We start from the raw sequence: 23,954 nt of genomic DNA on the forward strand, positions 1-23,954 counted from the left end.
TCTTTAACTTAATCCTTTAGTGCCCTTTCTGGTGCCGGGGGGCCAGTCCCTAACTGATGGGGGTGTTGGCCTACTGGAGTCCCTGACCCTCAGCACTTTAGGAGATAGTGGGTCAACTGGGTCACAAGAGAGAAAGGGATGACAGGGGACAGTGGCCCTTAGGTTGTCCTAAGGAGCAGTAAGAACTTCTAGGTGGGTGGATGCCAAGTGTCTTTAAACTTGGGATCAGACGGAGGAGCTGGAAGTTGGGGCATTAATTATAGGGAAAGCCCTCCGACAGTCCTAAGTCTCTTCCCTATGGCAGGCCGAGGGAGGCAGCTTCTAGGACTCCTTCTCTCCCCTCACAGCCTACTTCCTCAAGCCTGGCCTTAAGATCTTTTAGATCCACTCCTAGGAAAAGAAGATCGGGCACAGTCTTAGCGAGGAGGACGGTGGTAGCCGACAGAGAGCTGGGGTTGTGAGAACACAAGAATGTGGGAATAAAGTTGGAAGGAAGACCAACCCTCCACACAGGCCACTCAGTGATGAATGCAGGTGTAGGGGGTGAAGGGCAGTCACTGACAGTAATGAAGGCCTGATACTGATGGGGGACCCTTAGATATAACAGGGGCACCCTATTGAGAAGAGAGGCCCTGCCAGCTAAGGACACAGCCAGCTTGGAGAGGGGCTCCCAGCGTAAACGTGGCGGCAGCGGCGGCAGTCAGGAGGGACGCGCGGTGGCTGCGGTTTAAACCTTTAATGCACTGGCTGGCTGGGCAGTGGCGGCGGGTGTGCGGCGGGGGAGGGCAAGCCCCGAGCGCTGGGGGACAGGGCCCAGGCCGCTCGACAGACAGCTCATCAGGCCCCGCAGAGGCTCCAGCTTCGGCTCCCGGGGGTGTGCCGAGCTGTGGGGCGACCCGACACGGGCGTGAGGCTGGGCGGGGTCTCCCGGATGCCCCCCGCCCAGATCTGTGCTCCGAGACTGAGCCTCGTCCGTGCCCGGGGAGGGTCCGCGGTATCGCAGCCCCCTCACCTCCGCTCCCTCCGCCACATGCGCAGCCACGGGAAAAAGTAGAAGCAGCCCCAGTAGATCCTGCAGAGAGAAGGCAAAGCCGGGCCAGGCGGGGCGGCTGACCCCGCACCCTCCGCGTGTCTCCCGGAGGCCCCGCCCCGCCCCTGGGAGGCCCCGCCCCGCCCCGCCCCGCTCCGGGAGGCGGCTCCCGTCCCAGCCCACGCCCCTTTAGGGGCCCCACCCCTTCCACTCCCCCCGCCCCCGGAGAACTCGCGCCCTCCCCCCCACCCCGAGCCGCTAGCTTCTCCCCCGCAGAACCCGCCTCCACTCACTCCTCCTCCGCCTCCAGCGCCACCTCGTATCTCCTCAATCCCGGCATGTCTCGGGCTCCGAACGTCTCCTGGGGGGCGGAATGATCGGATCAAGCACTTCCCAGCTCCCGGCCCCCTTCTCTGTCATTCTCAGGATCGGCCTGACTTGCTCTCGGGTGACCTGAGGCAGGTGCCCCCGGGAAGGCTCAGTTGCACATCGGGGCGGGGTGGGGAGGGAGATTTCGGAGGCACGAGACGTTATGGAATTAGGAGGTCGGTCACCGCAGGGGCCTGCGGCAGTTAGGGGGTCAGGGCGACAGGCTTTGCGGTCATGGGGTTGGGGTATTTGGGGCCCCAGGTGAGGATTTTCGGGGGCTGGGTCACCTGGAGGGGGGCTGAGGGGTCGGCGCAGCCTAAACTCCGCCCTCCCTGGCTCCACCCCGGAAACAGACCGTTACCGTGACGTCACAGGGACTCCACGCAGCGGGGGCGGGGCTCCCTTTACCCGGAAGGGGCGTGGTAAGAGCATTTCTTCAGAGGAGGCGGGGTCAAAGTGTCTCCAGGAGGTGGAGGCAGGGCCGATCACTGAAGGATCAAGTTGGTATTTATTGCCAAGATGGGAGGCTCTGGACTCTCCTTTGTAAGGATGGAGTCAGATTTTGGAGTTCTACCCTGGGAGATGGAGACCTCAGTAATAGGCAGCAAGAAAAGAGCTTTGGGGGGTGGGGGGATCGGAGATATCTGTAATACTACCAACAATAAAAATATATATATATATATCAATTAAAAAAAAAAAAAAAAAAAAAAAAAAAAAATATATATATATATATATATATATATATATATTAAAAAGAAAAGAGCTTTGAGACGCTGTCCAGTGCTGTTTTCCTCAATTCCCTCTTCTCCTCTCAATCTCCTTGGCTTCTGCCCTGACGATGGCCTTTTCTTGTCTGCCCTGTTCTACTTGTGTGACCCTGGGCTGAGGAGGAATAGGCCTCCAGAGAGGGCTCAGTCTAGACAGGCCAGGCTATGAAAATACTTCTCGGATGAGTGGCCTTGGCCAAGTCACTTAATGGCCAGAGGGTCAAAGCCTTTCCTATCTGGGCTGAGACCTACCTTCCTGTGATTTTTGTTCCTACAGTCATTCAATCAACAGCTATTTATCGAGTGTCTGCTACATGCAGGCACTGTGCTGGGTGTGGGGATACAACTGTAAAGAGGACAGGCACAGCCCTGGCTGGTGTGGGTTGGTTGGAGTGTTGTCCTATACACCAAAAGGTGGCAGGTTTATTCTCGGTCAGGGTACATACCCAGGTCGGGTGTGTGCAGGAGGCGACCGATCAATGTTTCTCACATCAATATTTCTTTTTCCCTTCCTCTCTCTAAAATAACATTTGAAAAGAAGAAGAAAGGCACAGTCTCCACCCTCAGAGGGCTTATCATCTGGGTTGGAGATGGGGGGATTGAAAGAGACAATAAACCCGGAAGACTGGCCAGGCGCAGTAGAGGGTGCTGTGACAGAGCCCGGAAGGAGCCATTAGCCGAGTGTGGGAGGTTGGGAATAGCTGCCCCAGATGGTCTTTGGAGGGAGGACGGGAGCTCTGTGGCTGGACTATAGGAGAGAGAGTGACTAGAAACGAGTGAAGTGAAAGTTCCCTCAGCCTGAAGTGTGGAGAATGGCTATATCTACTCTCTCCCTGCATCGCCCCCTTTCTCCCTCTCATTCCTGTCTTGCCTTGCCTGGGCCACAGACAGGTGACAGATAGATCTGTGGGTACCAGTTGGGCTTTACTGGAAGCATTGCAGACTGTTGTGGAGGAGAAGCTGTGCTCCAGTCATACTCACCCTCACACACACTCACACTCACACTCACACTCCAGGTCCTGCCCAGGCTGGGTCAGGTCCGATGCAGAGGAGCTGATGAACTGGTTCTCACTTCTGATCTTTGGTTCCCCAGGGCAGCAGTGATTCACATCCTTTCACTCGGTCACGAGGCTCCTTCTGGAGCTCTCGTGGGCTACACGCTGTGGCACTTGTTCTGGGGGAGGAAGGAGAGGCAAAGTTATGGGCTGGGGTCTTGGGCAGGAGCTCAGAGGGAGGACGCAGGGCTGGAGAGGGCAGGCTTGTCTTGGCAGAGTTCTTCTGCCGTCTCTGGATGTGGTCCCCCAGGCCTGGTCTGGGGGTGCGCATGCTCCAGCATGGTGAACCTGGAGTCAGAGGTCAGGGAGAATAGAGCAGCTGTGGAAGTCAGTTTCCTGGAAGGTCTGGGTGTGTAGGGTAGAAACTGAAGTCCACCTCTAGGAACCTGTTTCAGGGGCTTCCGTGTGGGAAGAGGCTCAGCAAGGTGTGGAGGAGAAGCTGTGCTCCAGTCATGCTCAAGGAGAAGAAAGGTAAGATGGTGATAAAAGAGGTGACTAGGAGGAGGAGACAGGTTACTCTCCACCCCCCACTCACAGGCGAACAGTGCCTGGCAGCCAATCCTCGAGGAGGAGATAGGAACAAAAGATACCACAAATGTTCCCAGGAATTGGGTATTGGTTCACCAAGAGACAGTGTCCTCAGGGTTGTTGGCACACAGGACTGGGAGCGAGTGGGTATTGGTGTTAGGGCTTGAGGGACTATAAGGTGGGGAGCTCATAGCCCTGACTAAATTCAGGATACCTGTGTCCAGTGCCACAGCTTTAGTGTTTCTCTCTCCACCTTCCCCAATGTACACTGTTCTCTTCCTCTGGAAACCAAGATAGAGGAGACAGAGCCTCTAGTAAGAAGGATAGCCAGAGGCCCCTGGACCCATTCAGGCACTGACACATATAGGAACACCTGGGGCACAGGCACATCTACATCACATAGGTACCCACACCACAGAAGCCCACGTATAGATTGTATAGGAGCACACACGATGCACAGATATACCCACGGTACATGGAGACACACAATCACAAGGGCACATCCATTTGGTACATGTGTACTCTCAGGTTCACTTGGACCTGTGTGTTGACTTAAACTCACAGTCCCCTGCACAGACTCCCAGATGCCAGCTGTGCCCCTCATCTGACCATTTACCCTCTATCCTTTCCAAGGGAGACCTAGAAATCAGTATGCTGAGGAGGGGAGCGGTGCTGTGCAGGAGGCCATGCAGGACAGCCAGAGATGGACAAATGTGCAGAATCTTTGGAAGCAGTGAGTGTATGGGTTGCAGGAGTCTTTCTGCTTGTGTGGAGCCTGTGTGAGACTGTGAGGCTGGATGGGGAAAGTGAGCAGAAGAATGATAGTGATGGTGAGGGAGTCCATGATGGTCCTGTGGCTGTGTGTGTGTGTGAGCCTGTGTGAGGCTGTAGATGTTGTCTATTTATGGCCCTCTGAAGCTTTCATTCTTTATGTCCAGGAATTTCTTCCCTTCTGTTATATAATATTAGAGGCCCAGTGCACAAATTCGTGCACAAATGGGGTCCTGCTGGCCTGGCCCCAATTGGGGAGGATCAGGGCCCGGCCTGTTGAGAGGAGGAGATGGAAGGTTGGCCAGCTGGCCTGCCCTAATTGGCCAATCAGAGCTGGGCCGACTGGGGGGAGGAGCCAAGGGCAGTTGGCCAGTGGGCCCTGCCCCTGATTGGGGTGAGGGGGGCCGATTGGGAGTCAGCAGTCAGGGGAGGGGCTGTGGGAGGTTGCCCTGCCAGCCCCACCCCTGATCGGGGGTGAACTGGCTGGCGGGAGGGGCTACAGGTGGTTGGCCAGCCTGCCCCTGATGGGGCTGGGGGGTGACCTGGGGTGGGGCTGACCAGGGGGAGGGGCCATGGGGGGGTTGGCCATCACCCTTGCCCTTGATCGGGGTGGGAAAGGCCAATTGGGAGCGGGCCAGCCGGGGGAGGGGCTGGGAGAGGTTGGCTGGACCCATTCCTGATGGGGCCAGTTTGCTGGCGGCAGTGGGTGTCATAGCGACCGGTCATTCTGGTCGTTATAGCCTTCCGGTCACTGGCTTTTTATATATAGAGAGAGGATTCCACTGACCTTTGTCTCTGGTTTCTGAGCAAGAGACTCTAAATCTTTGGAATTTTCCAAGTAATAGGAGTGTTTTTGTTATTTATGAGCCCCTTGGATTACACCTGAGTTTTTGTTAGGAGACGAGATGACTTAGGATGGGGGCGCATCACTGAAAGATCAACTATGTCCTTGGAGAAGTGGGACTTTGAGCCAGCCCATCCTCCAAAGAAGGGGGCTGGAGATTGAGTTCAGTCATGTGGCTCAATGATGCCTATGTAATGGAATCTCCATAAAAACTCTGGACACCAAAGCTCATGGAACTTCCTGTTCGGTGAATGAAGCAATGTGCTGGGAGGGTGATGTGCCCTGCATGTCTCCAAGAGGAGAGAGCATTTGAGAGAGACCCTCTCACAATTCGCCCTGTGCATCTTTTCATTTGGCTGTTTTTTAAAAATATCTTTTTAGCCCTAACCGGTTTGGCTCAGTGGATAGAGCATCGGCCTGTGGACTCAAAGGTCCCAGGTTCGATTCCGGTCAAGGGCATGTACCTTGGTTGCGGGCACATCCCCAGTAGGGGGTGTGCAAGAGGCAGCTGATCGATGTTTCTCTCTCATCGATGTTTCTAACTCTCTATCCCTTCCCCTTCCTCTCTGTAAAAAATCAATAAGATATATTAAAAACAAAAACAAAAATATCTTTTTATTGATTTCAGAGAGGAAGGGAGAGGGAAAGAGAGATAGAAACATCAATAATGAGAGAATCATTGATCGGCTGCCTCCTGCATGCTGCACACTGGGGATCTGAGCCCACAACCCAGGCATGTGCCCTGACAGGAATCGAACTGTAACCTCCTGGTTTATAGGTCGACGCTCAAACACTGAGCTACGCTGGCCGGGCTCTAGCCACCTTTTTCTTAAGTCCACCACTCAAGGATATTGCCCTGTTTCTCAGATAGCTTTTCAACCTATTTCCCCCAAACAAATACTCCTTTCTAGGAGAAAAGATTGTGTCCATGTGTGAGTGAGTGTCTGTGTGCCCATGTCTGTGTGTAATTATGTCTGTGTGTCTGTCTATACCCTTGTATCTGTATTGTGATAATGTATATGCTTAACTATCTGTGCTGTGTCCTTGTGTATGTAAGTGATTGTGTGACTGATTATTTGACTGTGTGGACAGACGCATAGGTGGATTAAGTGTTGGAGCGCGCATGCTCGTGCATGTGTGTGTGTGTGTTGTGTGTGTGCCCGCTAGCTGTTTGTTCAATCCATCACTTTGTGGCTCTCAACCTCATAGCGCCTGCAGGGGTCGTCCAATGCAAAGGGAAAGAGGATATGGGGCTCCCTCAATCTCATGGGCCTGCAGAGGGCATCTGGTAAACAGAGAAAACAGGATGAGCGACTCCTGGGCTGTGGAAGGGGGGCTCTGGCCTGAGAAGTCTGAGTTGTCTTGTTCCAGGAGTGAGCTGGAAATGAGTAAGAAAACAGATGAATCAGCTCTTGAAAGTCCCCGATCCTGGGAAGAGGTCTGCTTCACACTCCATTCTTGTCCAAAACCTCCACCAGAGGTTGCTGGCCAGCCAGAGGGGCAGTCCTTAGCCAGAGTGTGGGTAGAACATTGCACAGGACTTCCAGAGGTGACTGGACATCAGAATGGGGTAACTCTTGAGCAATAGTACACCGCCCTTCCCTGCCTCCTTACCCCCTGGAGCTTGAAGTAAAATCACTGCCAGAGTTTCCTTAACAACCCCCTCCTTTACTTCCTGCAATTGGGGCCACTCTGGATCCAGGGTTCCTGGATTTGGACCAATCTTGCTTGGGAGAAATGCAGGGAACAAGGGTCCTTGAACCCAAAGCAGAAGGTGAGCTATGTGGCTGGAGATGAGGAGCCCCATCAGCTCAGAGGGAAGGTAGGGGAGGCTTCATGGAGGAGGGAGCTCCGAAGAGCCTTGAAGATGGGTGAGGCAGGAGGGAGGACATTCCAGGTTGAATGAACAGGAAGCAAAGGCTCAGAGGAAGGACAGGGGTTTGTGACTAATCCCAGTGTGGGTGAGGCAGGGGAAGGGTAATTGGTGAAAGAAGCTATGTGTATGGGGGTAATCCTTGGGGTACTTGGGATACTTCCTAGTGATGCCAGGCCCAGTGGTCAAAGTTAATGGAAGACTCCGGTAACCTTAATCAGGCAGGACCATTAGGAGCTTCACATCCTTTGAGTGTGAAGGTTTGAGTTCCTTAGCAGCACAGAATGTCAGCCAGCTGAAGTGCCAGTTGGGGATGAAGGGAATGAGTTATAGAGAAAGTACGGTCAACAGAATTCTGAGATCCCTGCCCCCTGGTGTGCATGCCCTGTATAATCTTGCTTTGAAGGGATTTTTGTTTTGTTTTGTTTTGGACATTTGACCTTTGAATATGATGGGATTAGGTGATTAGATAAGGCAAAATGAAGGGATTTTGCAGGTGTAATTAAGGTCTCTAATCCATTGACTTTCAGTTCCTCAAAAGGGAGGTTACCCTGGGTGGGCCTGACCCAATCAGGAGAACCCTTGTAAAAAGTGTCTAGAGATAAGAAGTAAGAAGCCGCAGCAAATGCTCTTATTTGGCCTTGAAGAAGCAAACTGGCTTGCTGTGGAGAGGGCCATGCAGCAGGCCGTGGCAGGCAGCTCTAGGCACTCAAGGCCTCAGTCCTACAACCTCTACTGCCAGCACCCAGTGAGTTGGGAAGAGGATTCTGAGCCTCAGATGAGATTGCAGCCCTGGCTGATACCTGAGTTCAGCCTGGTGAGACCCTGAACAGAGGACCCAGTCAACAAGTACTTGAACTCTTGACCCACAGAAACTAGGATATGATAAACTTGGATTGTTTGAAGCTGCTAAGTTTGTGGCAATTTGTTATACAGAAATAGAAAACTAATATAAAAACAAAGGAATGAATGCTAATTAAGTCCCAGGACCAGTTTCAGAACTGTTGACTAGAGCTTTTATTCCTACTTCCTTCCAGGTTGTGAAATGTCACTATTTCTTTAACTGATTCCCTTTTTCTGTCATCCTCCTTTATTCCATTCTTCAATATAGGTTGTTGTGGTAAGAGTACTTCTGCTCATCAAGACTGTGGTTTAGCCCTGGCCATTTTGGCTCAGTGGATAGAGCGTCAGCCTGCGGACTGAGGGGTCCCATGTTCGATTCCGGCCAAGGGCATGTACCTTGGTTGCTGGCACATCCCCAGTGGGGGGTGTGCAGGAGGCAGCTGATGGATGTTTCTCTCTCATCGATGTTTCTAACTCTCTATCCTTCTCCCTTCCTCTCTGTAAAAAATCAATAAAATAGAAGACTGTGGTTTATTTTTCCTGGCAGTCACCCACTTGAAGTTAGGCATGGCTGTGTGACCTACTTTGGCCAATTAACTGTGTGCAGAAGTGGCATGTGTCATTTGTGGATAGAAGCATTTAAACCAAGGTTCTCCTCGCTGTTTTACCGGGCTGGAACGACCATGGAAACATTTGTTGAGAAGAAGGAGCATGCCAAAAGATCCAGGCGGCCTGGAATGTTGAACTACCACATGGACTACAGCTGCACTAAAGACCCGCCTAGACCCACAGCAGGCTTGGTATGTATGGGGAATAGAATTTTGTTGTGTTAAACCACTCAGACTTGGGTGTCATTTATTACTGTAGCATAACTCAATCTATCCTGACCAATCAGCTGTGTTGGTGGTGGTGGTTTTCAGGTATTGCAGAATAGAGAGATGAGGTTATAACAATACTAGAAAAGGATTGGATGTCAGCCTGAGATCTTGGATTTAGAATTGGATTTTGCTCCCAGCTGAATTGTGTTCCCCCCCCCCCCCCCCATAATTCATAATTGAAGCCCTAACCTTCAATGTGACTGTATCTAGAGATAGGCTTTTAAGGAAGTAATTTAGGTTAAATGAGGTCATAAAGGTAGGGTCCTAATCTGATAGGATTGTAGCCTTAAAAGAATAGGAAGAGAGAGGACACAGTGAGAAGGCAGCTATCTGCATGCCAGGAAGAGGGCTCTCACCAGGCATCTGGATCTTGAACTTCTAACCTCCAGAACCGTGAGAAAATAAAATTTCTGTTATTTAGAGAACACAGCTGATGGTATTTTGTTATGGCAGCTTAGGCTGACTGAGGCAGATATTTGTTAGGTGATATCCTTAAATTTTTAAGGAGTCTAGGATTTGGGAAGAAGGATGTATGTTGATGTAGGATAGCCATAGGGTGGACTATAGAGATTTTTTTTTCACTGCCCACAAACTTAACCCCTTTCTATGGTTTAAGGAATTTCCTATTATATGAGTTTTAGTTACCTTCCAACATATGGTAGAACCCCCTAAGGGTCACATACTAATATTCCTAGCTTCCTTTCCAGCTAGAATTTGAGCACATGCCTTAGGCTTATCCAATCAGAAGTGCCTTTCAAGGACTGTGAATGGGAAGCTAGTAGTAATGCAAAGGAGCAGGGTTAGTAGAACATCGATTTTCATGGTGGTAGGAGTGGTGGCAGAGGTGATGTCTGTTTTTCATGGGCAGCTGAGCTGTGATTCTAGAAGTGGAAGCTGGCAGGCTGATCACCCAATATTTGAAGGGCTTGTGACGACAGTACAAATGGAGGCCCACAAAGCATATACCTAAATATTTAAAAGTTACAAATCAAGCTGACAGACTGCCAAATAAAAATGTCTCTCTTACTACCTTGAAAAACATACTTTCAAAACAACTTGAAGACCAGGTTTAAATTTAGAATTCTTGGAATCCTTGGAGTTCCTTGATGGAGAGATGTGGCAAGGGGAGATCCAAGCTCCAGTCCCAACTTGTCCACCCACTTCCTTCCCTTACTACCCTCAGTTCCAATTGCACCACGAAGGGTCTCATATACCTGATGTAGACACTCCAGCCCCATACATACAAGTTTCTCTCATGTTATCTGGCATTAGCTACCTTTTGGTCATTCTCTGGACCTCGTAGTGTACACAGCAATGACATAGTCTATCATGGGAAGGACAGATCTAAGGAAGAGGTCTGCGTGGATTCTTGAAGTTGCTTGGGGCCTTTTGTGCAGGGAAAATACTCCAGTTCTCAGTTCCTGAAATGTGGTCTGGAAGGAGAAGCACTTGCTCCAGGTGGGCATGCGCCCTTAACCTTGAGTACTGTTTATGCTACGTCCAGAGATACGACTGGAAGAGGGATGGAACAAGGTCCCCTAAAACATGGGACCTTGTTCCATCAGTTATCTGGATGTTAGGGTGGTACTGGCATTTGGCACCCCCTTCTGTGCCACCACGCTGTCTTGGAGGGCTGTCTGGACTGTCCTGGCTCTACTGCATGCTTTGCCAGTGGTTCTGGCTGCCTAGCCCCCTTATTCTTTCATTTTCTGTACCTTCAGGGATTTTTTTAATAACTTACTTTTTTTCTGTTTAAATCATCTAGTAAGAATCCTGATTGATACATTTGTTTATTTGCCCTTTTTATGGATTGGGGTAACTCTATATCATGGCAGCTCTGAGCTTGCTGAGGGCCCCACACTAACAGCCACTCTGATACTTAGGGCTGCCATGCCAGGAGGTGCCATTTACACAGACTCCAGGGAAAACGGTGTCCCTGGAGTGTGCAGTGATGCTGTCCTGCCTGACAGGCATGGGTGTTCCTGACAGTGCTAGGATTTCCCAGGAGGAATGGTGGCCTGATAGTAATGGGGGGACGTTGACATTATTGGAGTCCTGTCAGCAATGGGGACACCAATAGGTATTGGTAGGTCCTGTCAGGGTTCCTGAATTGATGGAGGGCTTGAGTGTTGTGCCCCTGTGGGAAGGGTTGGCCTCCTTTTGGGGGAGGATCCTTGAAATGATGGTCTGACAGGTATGGGATCGGCAAGGTGATTGGGGTTTTGGTAAGTGTTGGGTTCAGATTTCCAGGGACTACAGTTCTGATATCCAGAGCCCTGGGGGTTAAAGCCACCCACTTTGGAGGGTTGGAGCCCAGGGCAGCTCATATTTTCTGCGTGCCCCCCCCCTCACCTTCCTGGAGCCATGGGTCTTAGGAACAGAAGCAGGCCTGGGTGTCTGACTCACTCATCTACTCTGATCCTCAGAGTCTCTGCCCTAATCTTTGTCATTCTCCCCTGTCCTGCCTATTCCTGACCCCTCAGGAGATAGAAGTGGTCCTTGAAGTGGGTCGTTCAGGAGTCTAATCCCACTCTTGAGGATTTGAACACATGACTTAAGCTTGTCCAATCAGAAGCGTCTTTCAAGGGACTACAGATTTACAGATTTCCAGGGACTACGGTTCTAATATCCAGAGCCCTGGGGGTTAAAGCCATCCCAGTGAGATGCTCTGCCCTGCAGAGGTCCAACCAGGCTGGCTCAGGACCCCCTCCCCCCCCCCCCCCCCCCGCCCCCGCGAGGCCTGCACCTTTTAGAAGCCTTGCCCACAGGCCCCTTGGTCCTGCCCCTACTCTCACCCTCCGGATCCCAACCCTGCCCTGTCCCTTCATTCCCATTTTTATTGCAACATCACCTGGCCTCTGTTACTCCCTGAGAATGGAGATAAGAAGGTGGGCATAGTTGTAGCCTGATCCCTTCTCCACTGTTCCACTTGGGGAAACTGAGGCCTGGGCAGGCCTCAAGAAACTGTGCCTACTTCCTCCTGGAGACTCTGGGGAAACCAGTTCCCCTTCTGCTGGAGAGGCCCAGGAGGCTGGAGGCCCTCCAGGGGGCATCTCTGTGTCTGCCTCAAGCACTGGGATCTTGCCTGAGGCCTTTAGCTCCTCTTCTTGTTTTTCCCCCAACTCTTCCTAGCAGGTCAAGCCTTTCCACCCCAACTGGACATCCCAGACCCCAGCCCTCTTCCCAAGTGCTACCCATCAGACCGACTTGGGCTGCAATCTCAGCATTGTCACTCTACCTCTCCATGACTCAGTTTCCTCAGACATAGAATGGGACCAGTGATCCCCAACTTACAGGGTTGTTTAAGGCTGCAGTATGTCATACACATAAAGGACTCAGCTTGGAGGCTGACACATGGTCAGTACCTCAAAATAACGGCTTTCCCTCTTTTCCTGAGGGCCGCTTCCTCAGACCTGGGCCTGCTGTATTGCCCCTCATTTTTACTTAGGAGATGGGTCAACTAAGAGAGGCAGTCTATGTAGTACCGATTCTGAAGCCAAACTACCCAGCGAGGACCCTCCGCTCTGCGGCTTTACCCGCTGTCCACCCTGGTAAGTTACATGCGAGTGTCAGGCGCACCGAAAGCAGTGCCCGGCACCTATTAAGCACTTAGTGGTGAATTAACTGGTACTACAGAGCCATCTCCTTCCGCGTGGGTGAAGTCTTAGGGGCCATCGAGGCAGTTCTCTAATCAGAGAGGTGCCTGCTTAATTTTACAGAGGGGCTCTTGAAGGAAACGCCCTACTTGGGAATCCTGTCCCTTTGTGAGACTAATTCCAAGGTTTTCTGGCTGTTTCTGAGTTTCCCGGAGGCCAGAGAAGGGGGGCACAAGGGTGGGGTTTACCAAGAAGTTGACAGGAGATGATGAAAATATGATCAAAACTGCATGGGGCTGGCTGGCTCTGATCAAACACCCACAACACCGCTGTGAGAACTGGATGTGGTCCAGGTGTGGGTGGGAGGGGCATCGTGGGAAAGAGCCATGCTCATTCCATTGTTTTGTTACTCAGATAAGTCCTGGGGCTTGTTCTGTGCCAGCCCTGGGAACTTTATCAATAAACAGGACAGGGACTGTCAACAATAAATTAAAAAAAAAAAAAAAGACAGGACAGGGAGCTTTTTATCCACCTATGAAGCTGGCAGCTCCCTGGGCAGGGATGCCAGGTCCCTTTAGGGAGATGCTGGCTGTTGGGTAGAGAGGTATCACTCGGCTGCTGGCCTTAAACCTGTAGCAGGCACCATGTGAAAGGTTCTCTTAAACCAGCGGTCGCCAACCTTTCGGACCTCATGGACCACCAGTGGACCACTGGTTGGTGACCCATTGCCCTAGAGAGAAAGGTGTTTACTTATAAGCAGGTAGCAATAGGCTACCTGTACCCTGTATCCTGGTTGGGGAACTTGGAGTCCACACCACCCCTCAGCAGGCTGGTAGCTTCATCATTGTCAGGGAGGCAGGTTGGCTTCTGGCCCACCAGAACTCAGGATAAATAGATGCCACAGCCCTGGCTGGTGTTGCCCAGTTGGTTGAGCGTCATCCTGTGTCTTGCAGGTTTGATTCTGGTTGGGACGCATGCTTGGTTGCCTGCAGGAGGCAGCTGATCAATGTTTCTCTCTCATTAATGTTTCTCTCTTATGGATGTTTCTCTCCCTCTCCCTCTCCCTCTCCCTCTCCCTCTCCCTCTCCCTCTCCCTCTCCCTCTCCCTCTCCCTCTCCCTCTCCCTTATTCTCTTTCTCTAAAAAAACACAGAAACAAAACAGCCCTAACCGATTTGGCTCAGTGGATAGAGTGTCGGCCTGCGGATTGAAAGGTCCCAGGTTTGATTCCAGTCAAGGGCATGTACCTTGGTTGCTGGCACATCCCCAGTAGGAGGTGTGCAGGAGGCAGCTGATCGATGTTTCTCTCTCATCGATGTTTCTAACTCTCTATCCCTCTCCCTTTCTCTCTGTAAAAAAAATCAATAAAATATATTAGCAAAACAACAACAATAAAAACATATTGGAAAAAAAGACGCCACACTTACCAGTGAATTATAGTGAAACAGAGAGCAGGTGTTGATCAGATGAAGTCACAGAACTGAGAATGTTTGGGTGAGTCAGGACAAGTCCTGAAGTGCTGGGCCAAGCGCTCATGTTTCTGGTGGGCGATAAGAAGACAAACCCGGTGCTCAGGAAGGATTGGTGGCTGGGCACGAGTCCAAAAGGAAGGGAGCAAGCCAGGAGGAAAGGCACTGGGTAGAGAAAAGGTGGGGAGGGCTGCATGCCTACTCTCTCGGGGACTTTGGTGTCTGCCCCCAGACTTCCTCTAAATTCTTCATTCTCGCCAGCTCCTGGATTATCTCCCTTCCCGAGTCTCTGTTTCTCCTACGTTCCCAGAGGGATTCCCTGTGGCCCCAGGAGGTGGCGACATTTATGAACACGTGTGACTTTGGGGAAGCCCATATGAACCACAGGGGGGACCCAAAGTTTCATGAGTCAAGTCTTTGGAGGGACTAAAAAATTAAGCCACCCCCCCCCCCCACCTACACACACACCTGACAGATGGGGGAACTAAGGCTTTGGGTGGGGGGTGGGGTGGTAAGGAAAAATCTTGCCTAGAATTGAACAGTGAGGGTCGGAAACAGGATTGTGGGATTGATGGCTGAGCACTGAGCTCAAGGCCTGTCAGGAGCCAAGAGTTGGTCAAAGGATTAACTCTGACCTTACTTCAGTAAGTTACTGAAACTAGGCCCACTTCCTCTTGCCTGAGGACAAAGCATTCTTTCCATAGTTGCCCTTCAACCGCCATATTCTTTATCTATAGTCAGCACCCTTTACGACCTTAGTCAATTATCTAAGTCCACATGACCCGTTCAGCCCCCACCCCTCCTAGGCATCTCCCCTTCTAGAAACCACATATAAGGAACACTGTAAGAATAAAATTTCGAGGCTTGATCAGAAACCCTTTGTCTTGCCTCCATTCTTCTGCGTCCCTTGTCTGTCTCTCATTCTCTTAGGTGCGCCGCCTCGGTACCCCCGTTAGAAGACCCCGCTGGCCGGGGCAAAGGCCTATTCCTGTAACACCCAGTGGCAGTGGCAGGGAAGTAGTGTCCAGGGACCTCTGTCCTGGTGGCATCTTCCTCAGGCCTCCCCTCCTCCCCTCCCCTACTCTATCTGCGCGTTCTCCTGAGGGTCCGGAGGGACAGTCTGTGTCTGCCTTTGTGGTAAGCTGGCCTCTGCGTGGCTTCACTGAGAACTGAGAAGGAGTTGAGGCAGTGTGCCCCCCTCAAACCTATGTTTGTCCTCTGCCTGCTGGGGTTCAGGGCATAGAATCCAAATGGTATTCACAGCTGGGACCTTTGAACTCCATGGCTGGCTGACTTGATGGATGGTTTATGGGTGTGTGTGTGTGTGTGTGTGTGTGTGTGTGTGTGTGTGTATGGAGGTCTAATGGATGCAGGGACATTAGGTGGATGGATGCATGGATGCATGAATGGATGGGTAATTTCCCCCAGGCAGCAGAGCCAAACCTCCCAGCCATAACAGTGTTCTTGAAAAATCCCCATCCCTTCCACTCCTTGTAACTCTAAGACCTGAGAAATCTGAGGTCTTAAACACCTGCTTCTGGGAGCAGAGGTGGGAAGAAGCTGTCATGCTCTCAGCTCAGGGAGGCAGGTCTGGTGCAGGGAGCAGCTCTAGGGTCCAGCCTCGGGCTGACCTGTGGCAGGGCCACAAACAAGTCCCAGCCTGGAGCGTAGAGCTCTCTAGCATAATTAAGCCTGACCTTGTAGCCCTCCCTAATTCCTTTCTAAGTAGCTAATGGGCTTTGGGAGGTGCAGCAAGTGTTGCCAAAACAAGAACATTTGTATACATGTTAATCTACCCTTGTTTTAATCAGACTATAAAATAAAGCATCGGCTTGCAGGCTGGGTCTTTTGTGTCCTCATCCAGGCACAGAAGATCTACCGAGCCCCAGCTGTATTCTCCTGTCTGTCTTTTCTTCAATCTTTCACCGCCCCTCCTTGGGTTCACCCTTGGCCATGCTGGCGTGGCACAGGCTGGCACAGCCCTCTCACTGTTTCTCCCCTTCCCAGGCTGCCCAGGCCTGTGCAGGCCTGGTTTTGTTACCAGATGAGCTATATCTGGTAAAATGTTGGTCACTCTTGCCAGGTGAGGATGCATAGTCTGGCATTCCAGCTGCCATTCAACCCCAGCGGCACAGACTTGCTGCTCCCAGAGGCCATAGTTGGGAGGCCAGCCAGCTGCCCCAGAGGATTTCCCCCACACAAGAGGTTTACTCCCCCCAGAGCTGCCCTAGGATGCTCTGAGAGTTCTAGGGCTTTCGTCTCCCAGAGCCAAGGTTCCTCCCCTGTGAACCTCCTGGTCTCATTGTTGCCTCAGCCCTGGAGCCCATATGGGCTTCAGGGGTTGCTGAGCTTCCTTCAGACAGAACCGCTCCAGTTTCTCTGGCTGCTCCTCCTTCTCTCCCATCTCTCACTCCTGGCTCCCAGGTTTGTCTCTCAGTATCCTGAGAAGTATGGCCCCAGATGGCGCTGGCCCTGGCCCAGACTGTCTGGATGAGAGAGGAGAGCTGGCCTGGAGGTTAGAGTCTATATGGACAGATGAGCCCTCACACCTGGCTGTAAAGTCTTTTCCACATATTTATTCATTTTCTAGAAAAATATTTGAGTAACTACTTTGTGCCAGGCAGCGTGCTGAGCACCAGGGAGATAGTGGGAACCAAATAGACCAAGTCCCTGTCCAGGAAGGCTGACAAACTAGTCATTATAGCTCAGTGTGATGGGTGCTATAAGGAGAGAGGGATAGGGGTCTCTGGAGCTTGGGAGAGAGGAAGGCTATCTAACCCCAGGCTGGGGTCAGAAATGCTTTCTAGTCATCCAGACCTAGATGGGAAGTTCTCTGAGCAGGAGAGAGAAGAGCGTTCCAAACAGAGGGAATGGCATGGGTAGATGGGTACTTTCCCCCAGGCAGGAGAGCTGGGTCCCGGTCTCTCCTCTAGCCAGGAGAGCAAGTTCCTGACAACTCCCTTTCCCCAGTGACACCTGATCCATGAGACGCCTGGGTGCTGGAACAGCTTTGATGAGCTGAGACTGGCAGGTGGGAGAGAGTTTGGCTTGTTCAGGGAACTGACACAGGTTTAGTGTCGCTGAACCATGGAGTGTGACAGGATTTTGAGGAGACAGGCAGTGGAGTCCTGGTTGTGGCAGCTTCTCTTGAGAATACAGGGTATTAGGTGGAGGTGGATGAGAAGGTTGCTCAGGTTGCAGAGTGGAAAGTAGATCCTGCCAAGCATGGAACAGAGTGCGGGATGTTGGAGGGAAGGTGGGGGAGCGTGGGTGGGTGGGAGGTAACCAACCAAGGACCTTGTGTGCATGTGTGCATGGCCCATGGACACAGACAATGGAGTGGTAAGCCCCTGGGGTGGGGGGAGGGGTGGTGAGGGTGGGATGGAGGGTGTCAATGGGGGAAAAAGGGGACACATGTAGTACTTTCAACAATAAAGAATTATTATTTTTTTTTTTTAAAAAAGGAAAGAATAGATCCTGCCATTCCATCTCCCCCTTCCTACCCAGGTCATCCTGGACAAACAGCAAACAGACGAATCTGTGGTACCAGTGGGCTTTATTGGAAGCATTGCAGTCTGGGTGTGGAGAAACTGCTCCTGCCACTCACCCTCTCACACTCACACTCAACACCCCAGGCCCTGCCCGGCTTTGTCAGGTCTGGTGCAGAGGAGCTGATGGTCTGGTTCTCTCTTCCGGTCCTTGGGTCTTCAGGGCGGCAGTGATTCACATCCCTTCACTCAGACACAGGGCTTCCTCGGAGGCGGTCAGGGGCTAACTTCTGTGGCCCTTGCTCTGGGGGAGGAAGGAGAGGGAAGGTCTGGGCTGGGGTCTCGGGCAGGGGTTCGGAGGGAGGAGGCGGGCGGGGAGGGCGGGCTTGCCTTGGCGGATTTCTTCAGCAGTCTCCTGATGATACGATCCACCCAGGGCTGGTCTGGGGGTGCGCAAAGCTTGCGACCTCTCTTTGTGGTGAACCTGGAGTCAGAGGTCAGAGGTCAGAGAGAATGGAGCCCTGGAACCCAGCTTCCTGGCAGACCCAGGTGTGTGGGGCCGAGGCTGAGGACCACATCCCAAAAGTGTTTCAGGAGCTTCCTTGAAGGGGTTGTTGGGCTTGGCAAGAAGAAGAGGAGAGAGAGGAGGTGGGGGTAGAGTGGGAGATGGGGCTTGATGCACTCCTCCCCACAACTCACACAACGGCAGGCAGTCTGCAGCCATCCTGGATGTGGAGGTATCGAAAGGCTCGCACGATATTCCCAGGGATAGGGTTCAGGGCCACAGACAGGCAGCAGTCTTCTGCGTCGTTGGCACCACCCTGAGCTGGGTGACCACAGGCCAAAGAAGGTGGTGTTAGAACATAGGGACCCCGAGGAGGGAGGCCACAGCCCTCACTGGGATTCAGGACAGCTGTGTGTGTGTGTGTGTGTGTGTGTGTGTGTGTGCGCGCGCGCGCGCGTGCGCGCGCACACGCATGGGGCCCTCTTGGTTGCAAAATTTATTGAAATACTTACAAGCTGTTTGGTAAATAACTACTGTGTGGAGCCCCACAAATGCCTTCCTGCTGCCCCATTACCCCCATCTCTCACTCAGGGCTTCTCGACTTTCCCACAAATGAAGAGTTAACGTTGGTCACAGCATTGATTTGATGGGGAAGGGGTGGGTGTGGGGTAGGAGGCCGGGTTAGAGGACTTAGGAATTGTTAAATATTTTGACTATTAGTTCTGCCTCAGTGTCTCTCATTCTCCCCACCTTAATCAAATACATTTCTCTCTTTCTGCCCTGGGATACTGAGGCAGCAGGAAATAGAGCCTGCAGAGAGAGGGGCGGCCAGAGGCTCTCAGATACGTGAAGAGACAGACACATGTTGGAATTCAGGGGCCCAGATATACCCACACTCACTGGCATACACACAGGGCACCCCAGGTTCCCTGAACCAGGCAGACCTAACTCCCAGTGTCCCGCATGTCCAGCGCCAAGCAGTCTGAGGGCCAGACATCCCCTCTCCCCTCCCCACCCCGCAAGCCTCCCCTCAGCCTTACCAGGGGAGGTCCACAGGACCAGCAGGCTGATGGCCAGTAGTGCGGCTGCATGGGATGCCATGGAGGGTGGACAAAGGCTGAGTGTGCGTGTGAGTGAGTCTCTGAGCTTCTGCAGGCGGCTGCGTGAGGCTGAGATTGGCTGGCAGTTGAAATGTCACAGGCGTGGAATGTGCAGGGGTCTGGAAATCACAGTGTGGAAGTCTGTGTGAGGTTGCGACTGCTTCTTATTTATGGACCAGAACTTTCACTATCTCTCGTCAAAAATTCCCCTCCAAAATTCTTTCTGTGGATTCCCCTTTGCCCCCCCAGCTCCGCCTCTTTCTGGGAATATGACCCTTCTTTCCCTCCCTCTCCCTGCCTCCCCCTCAGCAGCCTTGGCTTTAGCTCTGAGAATCTAAGAGGGCCTGAACTATTGTCTCATTGGTGGCATTTGCATTATGAACCACAGAGCTGGCCTTCAGGGGTGGTGGTCAGGATTGTGGGGGGCCAGAGCGAGGAGTTGTGCCCCCTTCTCTAGGTCGTTTTTGTAGTTGTTGTCAAGCCTCACGTGAGGATATTTTCCCCATTGATTTTCAGAAAGTGGAAGGGAGGGGGGATAGGGAGAGAGAGCAGGGGGCGGGGGGGGGGAGAGAGGGGAGAAAGTGAGAAGAGGAGAGTGGGGTGCAGGGGGGAAGAGAGAGAGAGAGAAACATCAATGTGAGAGAGACATGTGGATTGGTTGCCTCCTGCCCGTGCCCCAATGAGGATGGGGATGGAGCCTGCAACCCAGGTACATGCCCTTGACAGGGAATGGAACCAGCGACCCTTCGGTGCACAACTGATGCTCTAACCACTGCACAACACCGGCTAGGGCCCCCTTCCCCAGGTTTCCCTCATCCTCATTCTGTTCTTTGTGGTTCTTCTCTTCTCTCTGGTGCAGGTGGAAAAGAAGGCTTCCCGGTGCCCTCAGCACAAGCATGGAGCCCGGGGTAGCCCCCAAACCATCACGGCGCCTGCCCACCCATCATCCGGGAACGGGGCCCTCCCCTGAGACAAGCAGCGCTGAAAGGGCATGTTCCTTGGAAGGAGGCCCAGCACCCCCATCCCACATGCCAGACCTCTAGGATTCAACTTCCTGTCTCGGTGAGCTCTGTCCCTTTCTCTATTGACCAATTTCCCTTGTCCAACACCTGGGTCAATGCAATAGCTGGAGGGAGCCTGGCCCCGAACAGCTCCCTTCGTCTTCCCCCTCCTCTTGATCCTGGGAACCAAGAGGGGATTTCTAAGGAGAGAAGCTGGCCAGCTCATATTCAGACAAATTTCAAAATTTCAAGGAATTGACAGATGGGGAAGGGGACCAGCGATTTCCCATCCTTACAAGAAAGACTAGAGATAGGCCAGGAGAGAAGGCCTCAAAAGAGAAATTAATTAATATGTGGGATACGCATTCAATCAGCCCACCTAAGCTCTGGACCCTCTTCTGGATGGGGTGGTGATTCCCTCATAAGTTTTTAACTTATCTTTCTTTCCATCATTAATAATAACAAGAATAGTAATAGCAATAATAGTAGTATTAGCATTTGTGTTTGTTTACTATATTCTAGTTAATATAGTAATATAATCCATATTAAGGACTTTACCACTATTGTCTTGCTTAACTTTCCCAAGAAAGCCATAAAGTCATTTTTATTATTATCGTATTACTAGAGGCCCAGTGCACAAAATTTGTGCACTGGAGGGGGGGTTGACCCTCAGCCCAGCCTGCACCTTCTCCAATCTGAGACCCCTCAGGGGATGTCCGACTGCTGGTTTAGGCTCAATCCTGGCAGTCGGACATCCCTCTCACAATCTGGGACTGCTGGCTCCCAACTGCTCGCTTGCCTGCCTGCCTGCCTGATTGCCCCTAACTGCTCCCCTGCCAGCCTGATTGCCCCCAACTGCCTTCCCCTGCTGGCCCAGTAACCCCCAACTTCCCTCCCCTGCTGGCCCGGTCGCCCCCAACTGCCCTCCCCTGCAGGCCTGGTCCCCACAACTGCCCTCCCCTGCTACCCTCCCCTTCTGGCCATCTTGTGGCAGCCATCTTTGACCACATTGGGGATGGCCATTTTGTGCAAGGTGTGAGGGTCAGTTTGCATATTACCACTTTATTATATAGGATTATCTGTGTTTTACACATAAGGGAAATGAGACTTAGAATACTAGGTCACACAGCAAACAAGTGCTTTGAATCTAGGTGTATTTTGCTGTAAAATTTACACTCTTTTACTGTCCCATACTGCCTGCCTACCACCTGTCCGTTGATTATAGATGAGTACAGAGGAGTAAGACTCCACAGATAGCATGCCTAGGTTGGGATTCAGATCCTACCACTTGCTAGCTGTGTGACCATGTGCGAATGATCCAGTTTTTGTATCTCAGTGTCTTTATCTGTAAAGCAGGAATGGTACTAGATCTACTTCTTGGGATTAAGTTAGGTAATCTGAGTAAAGGATTTAGTTTAGGCTGGCATATAATAAACATTCATTAAATATTAACCATTATTATAATGTACCCTTTTATGGAAATATTTGTCAGTTAATTCATCTAGCCATCTTTCTATTGAGCTATCCATCTTCTTCTTACAGTGGTTCTGATTAGTCTCTTTTGTCCCCCTTATCCCTCACCCCCACCCCCCCACCCCCACTCTCCACTCTTCTGCGCCCTGCTCTGGACTCTGGAAGGCTAACCTTTGCATTCAGCATTACTCAAGACCCCTTGCCCTCTAGCTCCTGTTTGGATTTGGCCCACAGGAAGCAGCAGCAAGAGGTCAGTGGGTGGCAGGAGAGAGAGGTTGAAGTATGAATTCCGCAAATCCTTCCTCTTTCTGCAGTTCTGAAAGTGAACAATTTCCTCTGGGGCAGTTGTTCTCAAAGAGTGGTCTTTGGGCAGCAATAGCAGCAGCAGCAGCACCTGGGGACTTGTTAGAAATGCGAATTCTCAGGTCCTACTCCAGACCTACTGGAGTAATCTTCATTTTGACACACCCTCCAGGGACCCTTATCTGTGCTGAACTGTGAGAAGCACTGATTGACCATTACAGATCCTTTTGGGTTGCCTCCTCTTCATTGGTCTGTCTCTAAGGCTCCTGAAACACTGTTCCTTCCTCTTACTCCTTCAGGCCTCAGTACGGTAATAATTTCCCAGTATTTGTTAAACCCTGAGTGTTTCATCATCCCCTGTTGGTTCCTTAATCCTGACCCCACATCTTAAATAGTTCCCTTATTAAAATCTTTCTGGTTAAACTTTATTTTAAAAATATACTTTATTGATTTTTTACAGAGAGGAAGGGAGAGGGACAGGGAGTCAGAAACATCGATGAGAGAGAAACATCAATCAGCTGCCTCTTGCACACTCCCCACTGGCTATGTGCCGAAACCAAGGTACATGCCCTTGACCAGAATCGAATCTGAGACCCTTCAGTCCGCAGGCTGACGCTCCATCCACTGAGCCAAACCGGTCAGGGCTGGTTAAACTTTTTTGGTTGTGCCATCTGTTTTGTGCCAGGATCCTGACAGATACAGTAAATGTACCAGAAGAGATCCCAAGAAATAGACTCCCAAAATGGATTGGGTTGTTCATATGTTCGATGAGCACACAGATAATTTCCTTGCATAGAACAAGAGGACACTAATAATCTGGAGCACAAGAAGCATCACAATCACTTAGACTATCATCAGTGATAGTCTGGGGTGGAATGCTGGTGGAGGGAAAGGCATTATGAGATAAAACACTCGAGGCACTTGATTGCTGTGGTCACAAATGGTGATTTCAAATGGTGATTACATATATTGTTGGGTGGGCAGCCTGTTTCTTTTCTTCTCTTTTTTAGAGAAGAGTGATTTTAAAAAAATTTATTTCAGAGAGGAAGGGAGAGGGCGAGAGAGATAGAAACATCAATGATGAGAGAGAATCATTGATTGGCTGCCTCCAGCACACCCCCCACTGGGGATAGAGCCTGCAACCCTGGCATGTGCCCTGACTGGGAATTAAACCTTGACCTCCTGGTTTATAGATCGACACTCAACCACTGAGCCACGTCGGCCTAGCTGGGCAGCCTGCTTCTGATTGTGCTAGCAAAATTACACGAGAAAAAGATGAGGTTAAGATCATGAACTTCAAACTTAAGGTTTGTTTGGCAATCCCAACAACCGCTATGGAATTCTTAAGGAATCTTTATTTTATGTGACCATATGGCAGATATGGCTAAGGATCAAGCCCAAGACCTGTTGATATGGTGTAGAGTTGCAACACCAGGTGAATACCCAACCCCACCACATCCCTTATGCTAGAATAAGGGCACTGTTGAGGAGTAGGACTCTGAGACTTGGTAAGGGGGCATTTGGACAGAGATGAACAAAGCTGGGAATTTGGACTTTCAAATCCCTTTGAATCTTCTTTGCTGGTAGAAGAACATCCCCCCTCTCCCTCTCTCTGAAAACTGTGAATGATATAGCTTTCCATATCATTAAAAAAAGTTATTAGCCTGGCCAGTGTTGCTCAGTGGTTGAGCATGGATCCATGAACCAAGATGTCACCTGCCTGATTCCCAGTCGGGGCACACACCTGCATTGTGGGCCTAATCTCCATTAGGGGGCATGTAGGAGGCAGCTGACTGATGTTTCTTTCTCATCAATGTTTCTATCTCTCTATCCCTCTCCCTTCCTCTCTCTCTAAAAATCAATAAAACCATATTTTAAAAATAGTTATTAATAACTCCTTGGCAAGGGGCATGCATTTTCTCTTCAGGACTCATCCTGACCATTCCACATAGTCTCCATAGCCATAGTGAGAGTTTGATTCTAATATGGCTTAGACAGGAATGTATCAGGTGTGCTCCAAGAACAAGAGCATATACACTGAGAAACAGCAGGAAGTTGTCAA

General features: G+C 51.2%; 2 protein-coding genes across 14 annotated transcripts; both read right to left on the bottom strand.

Moving 5' to 3' along the window:
- Positions 1 to 721: 721 nt before the first annotated feature.
- Positions 722 to 3,696, bottom strand: LOC114231698 (uncharacterized). 13 transcript variants are annotated; one of them, XM_054726975.1, is made up of 6 exons: positions 3,598 to 3,696; positions 3,239 to 3,340; positions 1,808 to 1,887; positions 1,324 to 1,391; positions 1,013 to 1,072; positions 722 to 884 (listed from the first exon to the last, which is right to left on the bottom strand). In XM_054726975.1, coding segments are annotated over exons 2-6 (366 nt in total). In that variant the 5' UTR covers positions 3,240 to 3,340; positions 3,598 to 3,696; the 3' UTR covers positions 722 to 727. The 13 variants fall into 13 exon arrangements, with proteins under 13 accessions (XP_054582950.1, XP_054582949.1, XP_054582951.1 ...); XM_054726974.1 differs by having other exon boundaries at positions 3,608 to 3,695; XM_054726976.1 differs by lacking the exon at positions 3,598 to 3,696 and adding an exon at positions 3,510 to 3,587.
- A 13,865-nt stretch (positions 3,697 to 17,561) lies between these two features.
- CCL19 (C-C motif chemokine ligand 19) lies at positions 17,562 to 19,315 on the bottom strand. The gene is made up of 4 exons (XM_008142167.3): positions 19,056 to 19,315; positions 18,210 to 18,336; positions 17,901 to 17,994; positions 17,562 to 17,814 (listed from the first exon to the last, which is right to left on the bottom strand). Exons 1-4 carry the CDS (start codon positions 19,114 to 19,116, stop codon positions 17,794 to 17,796), a joined length of 303 nt encoding a protein of 100 aa, XP_008140389.1. The 5' UTR covers positions 19,117 to 19,315; the 3' UTR covers positions 17,562 to 17,793.
- Between the last annotated feature and the right edge of the window lie 4,639 nt (positions 19,316 to 23,954).

The sequence above is a fragment of the Eptesicus fuscus genome, chromosome 15 (assembly GCF_027574615.1).
Source record: "Eptesicus fuscus isolate TK198812 chromosome 15, DD_ASM_mEF_20220401, whole genome shotgun sequence".
NCBI classification, from domain to species: domain Eukaryota; kingdom Metazoa; phylum Chordata; class Mammalia; order Chiroptera; family Vespertilionidae; genus Eptesicus; species Eptesicus fuscus.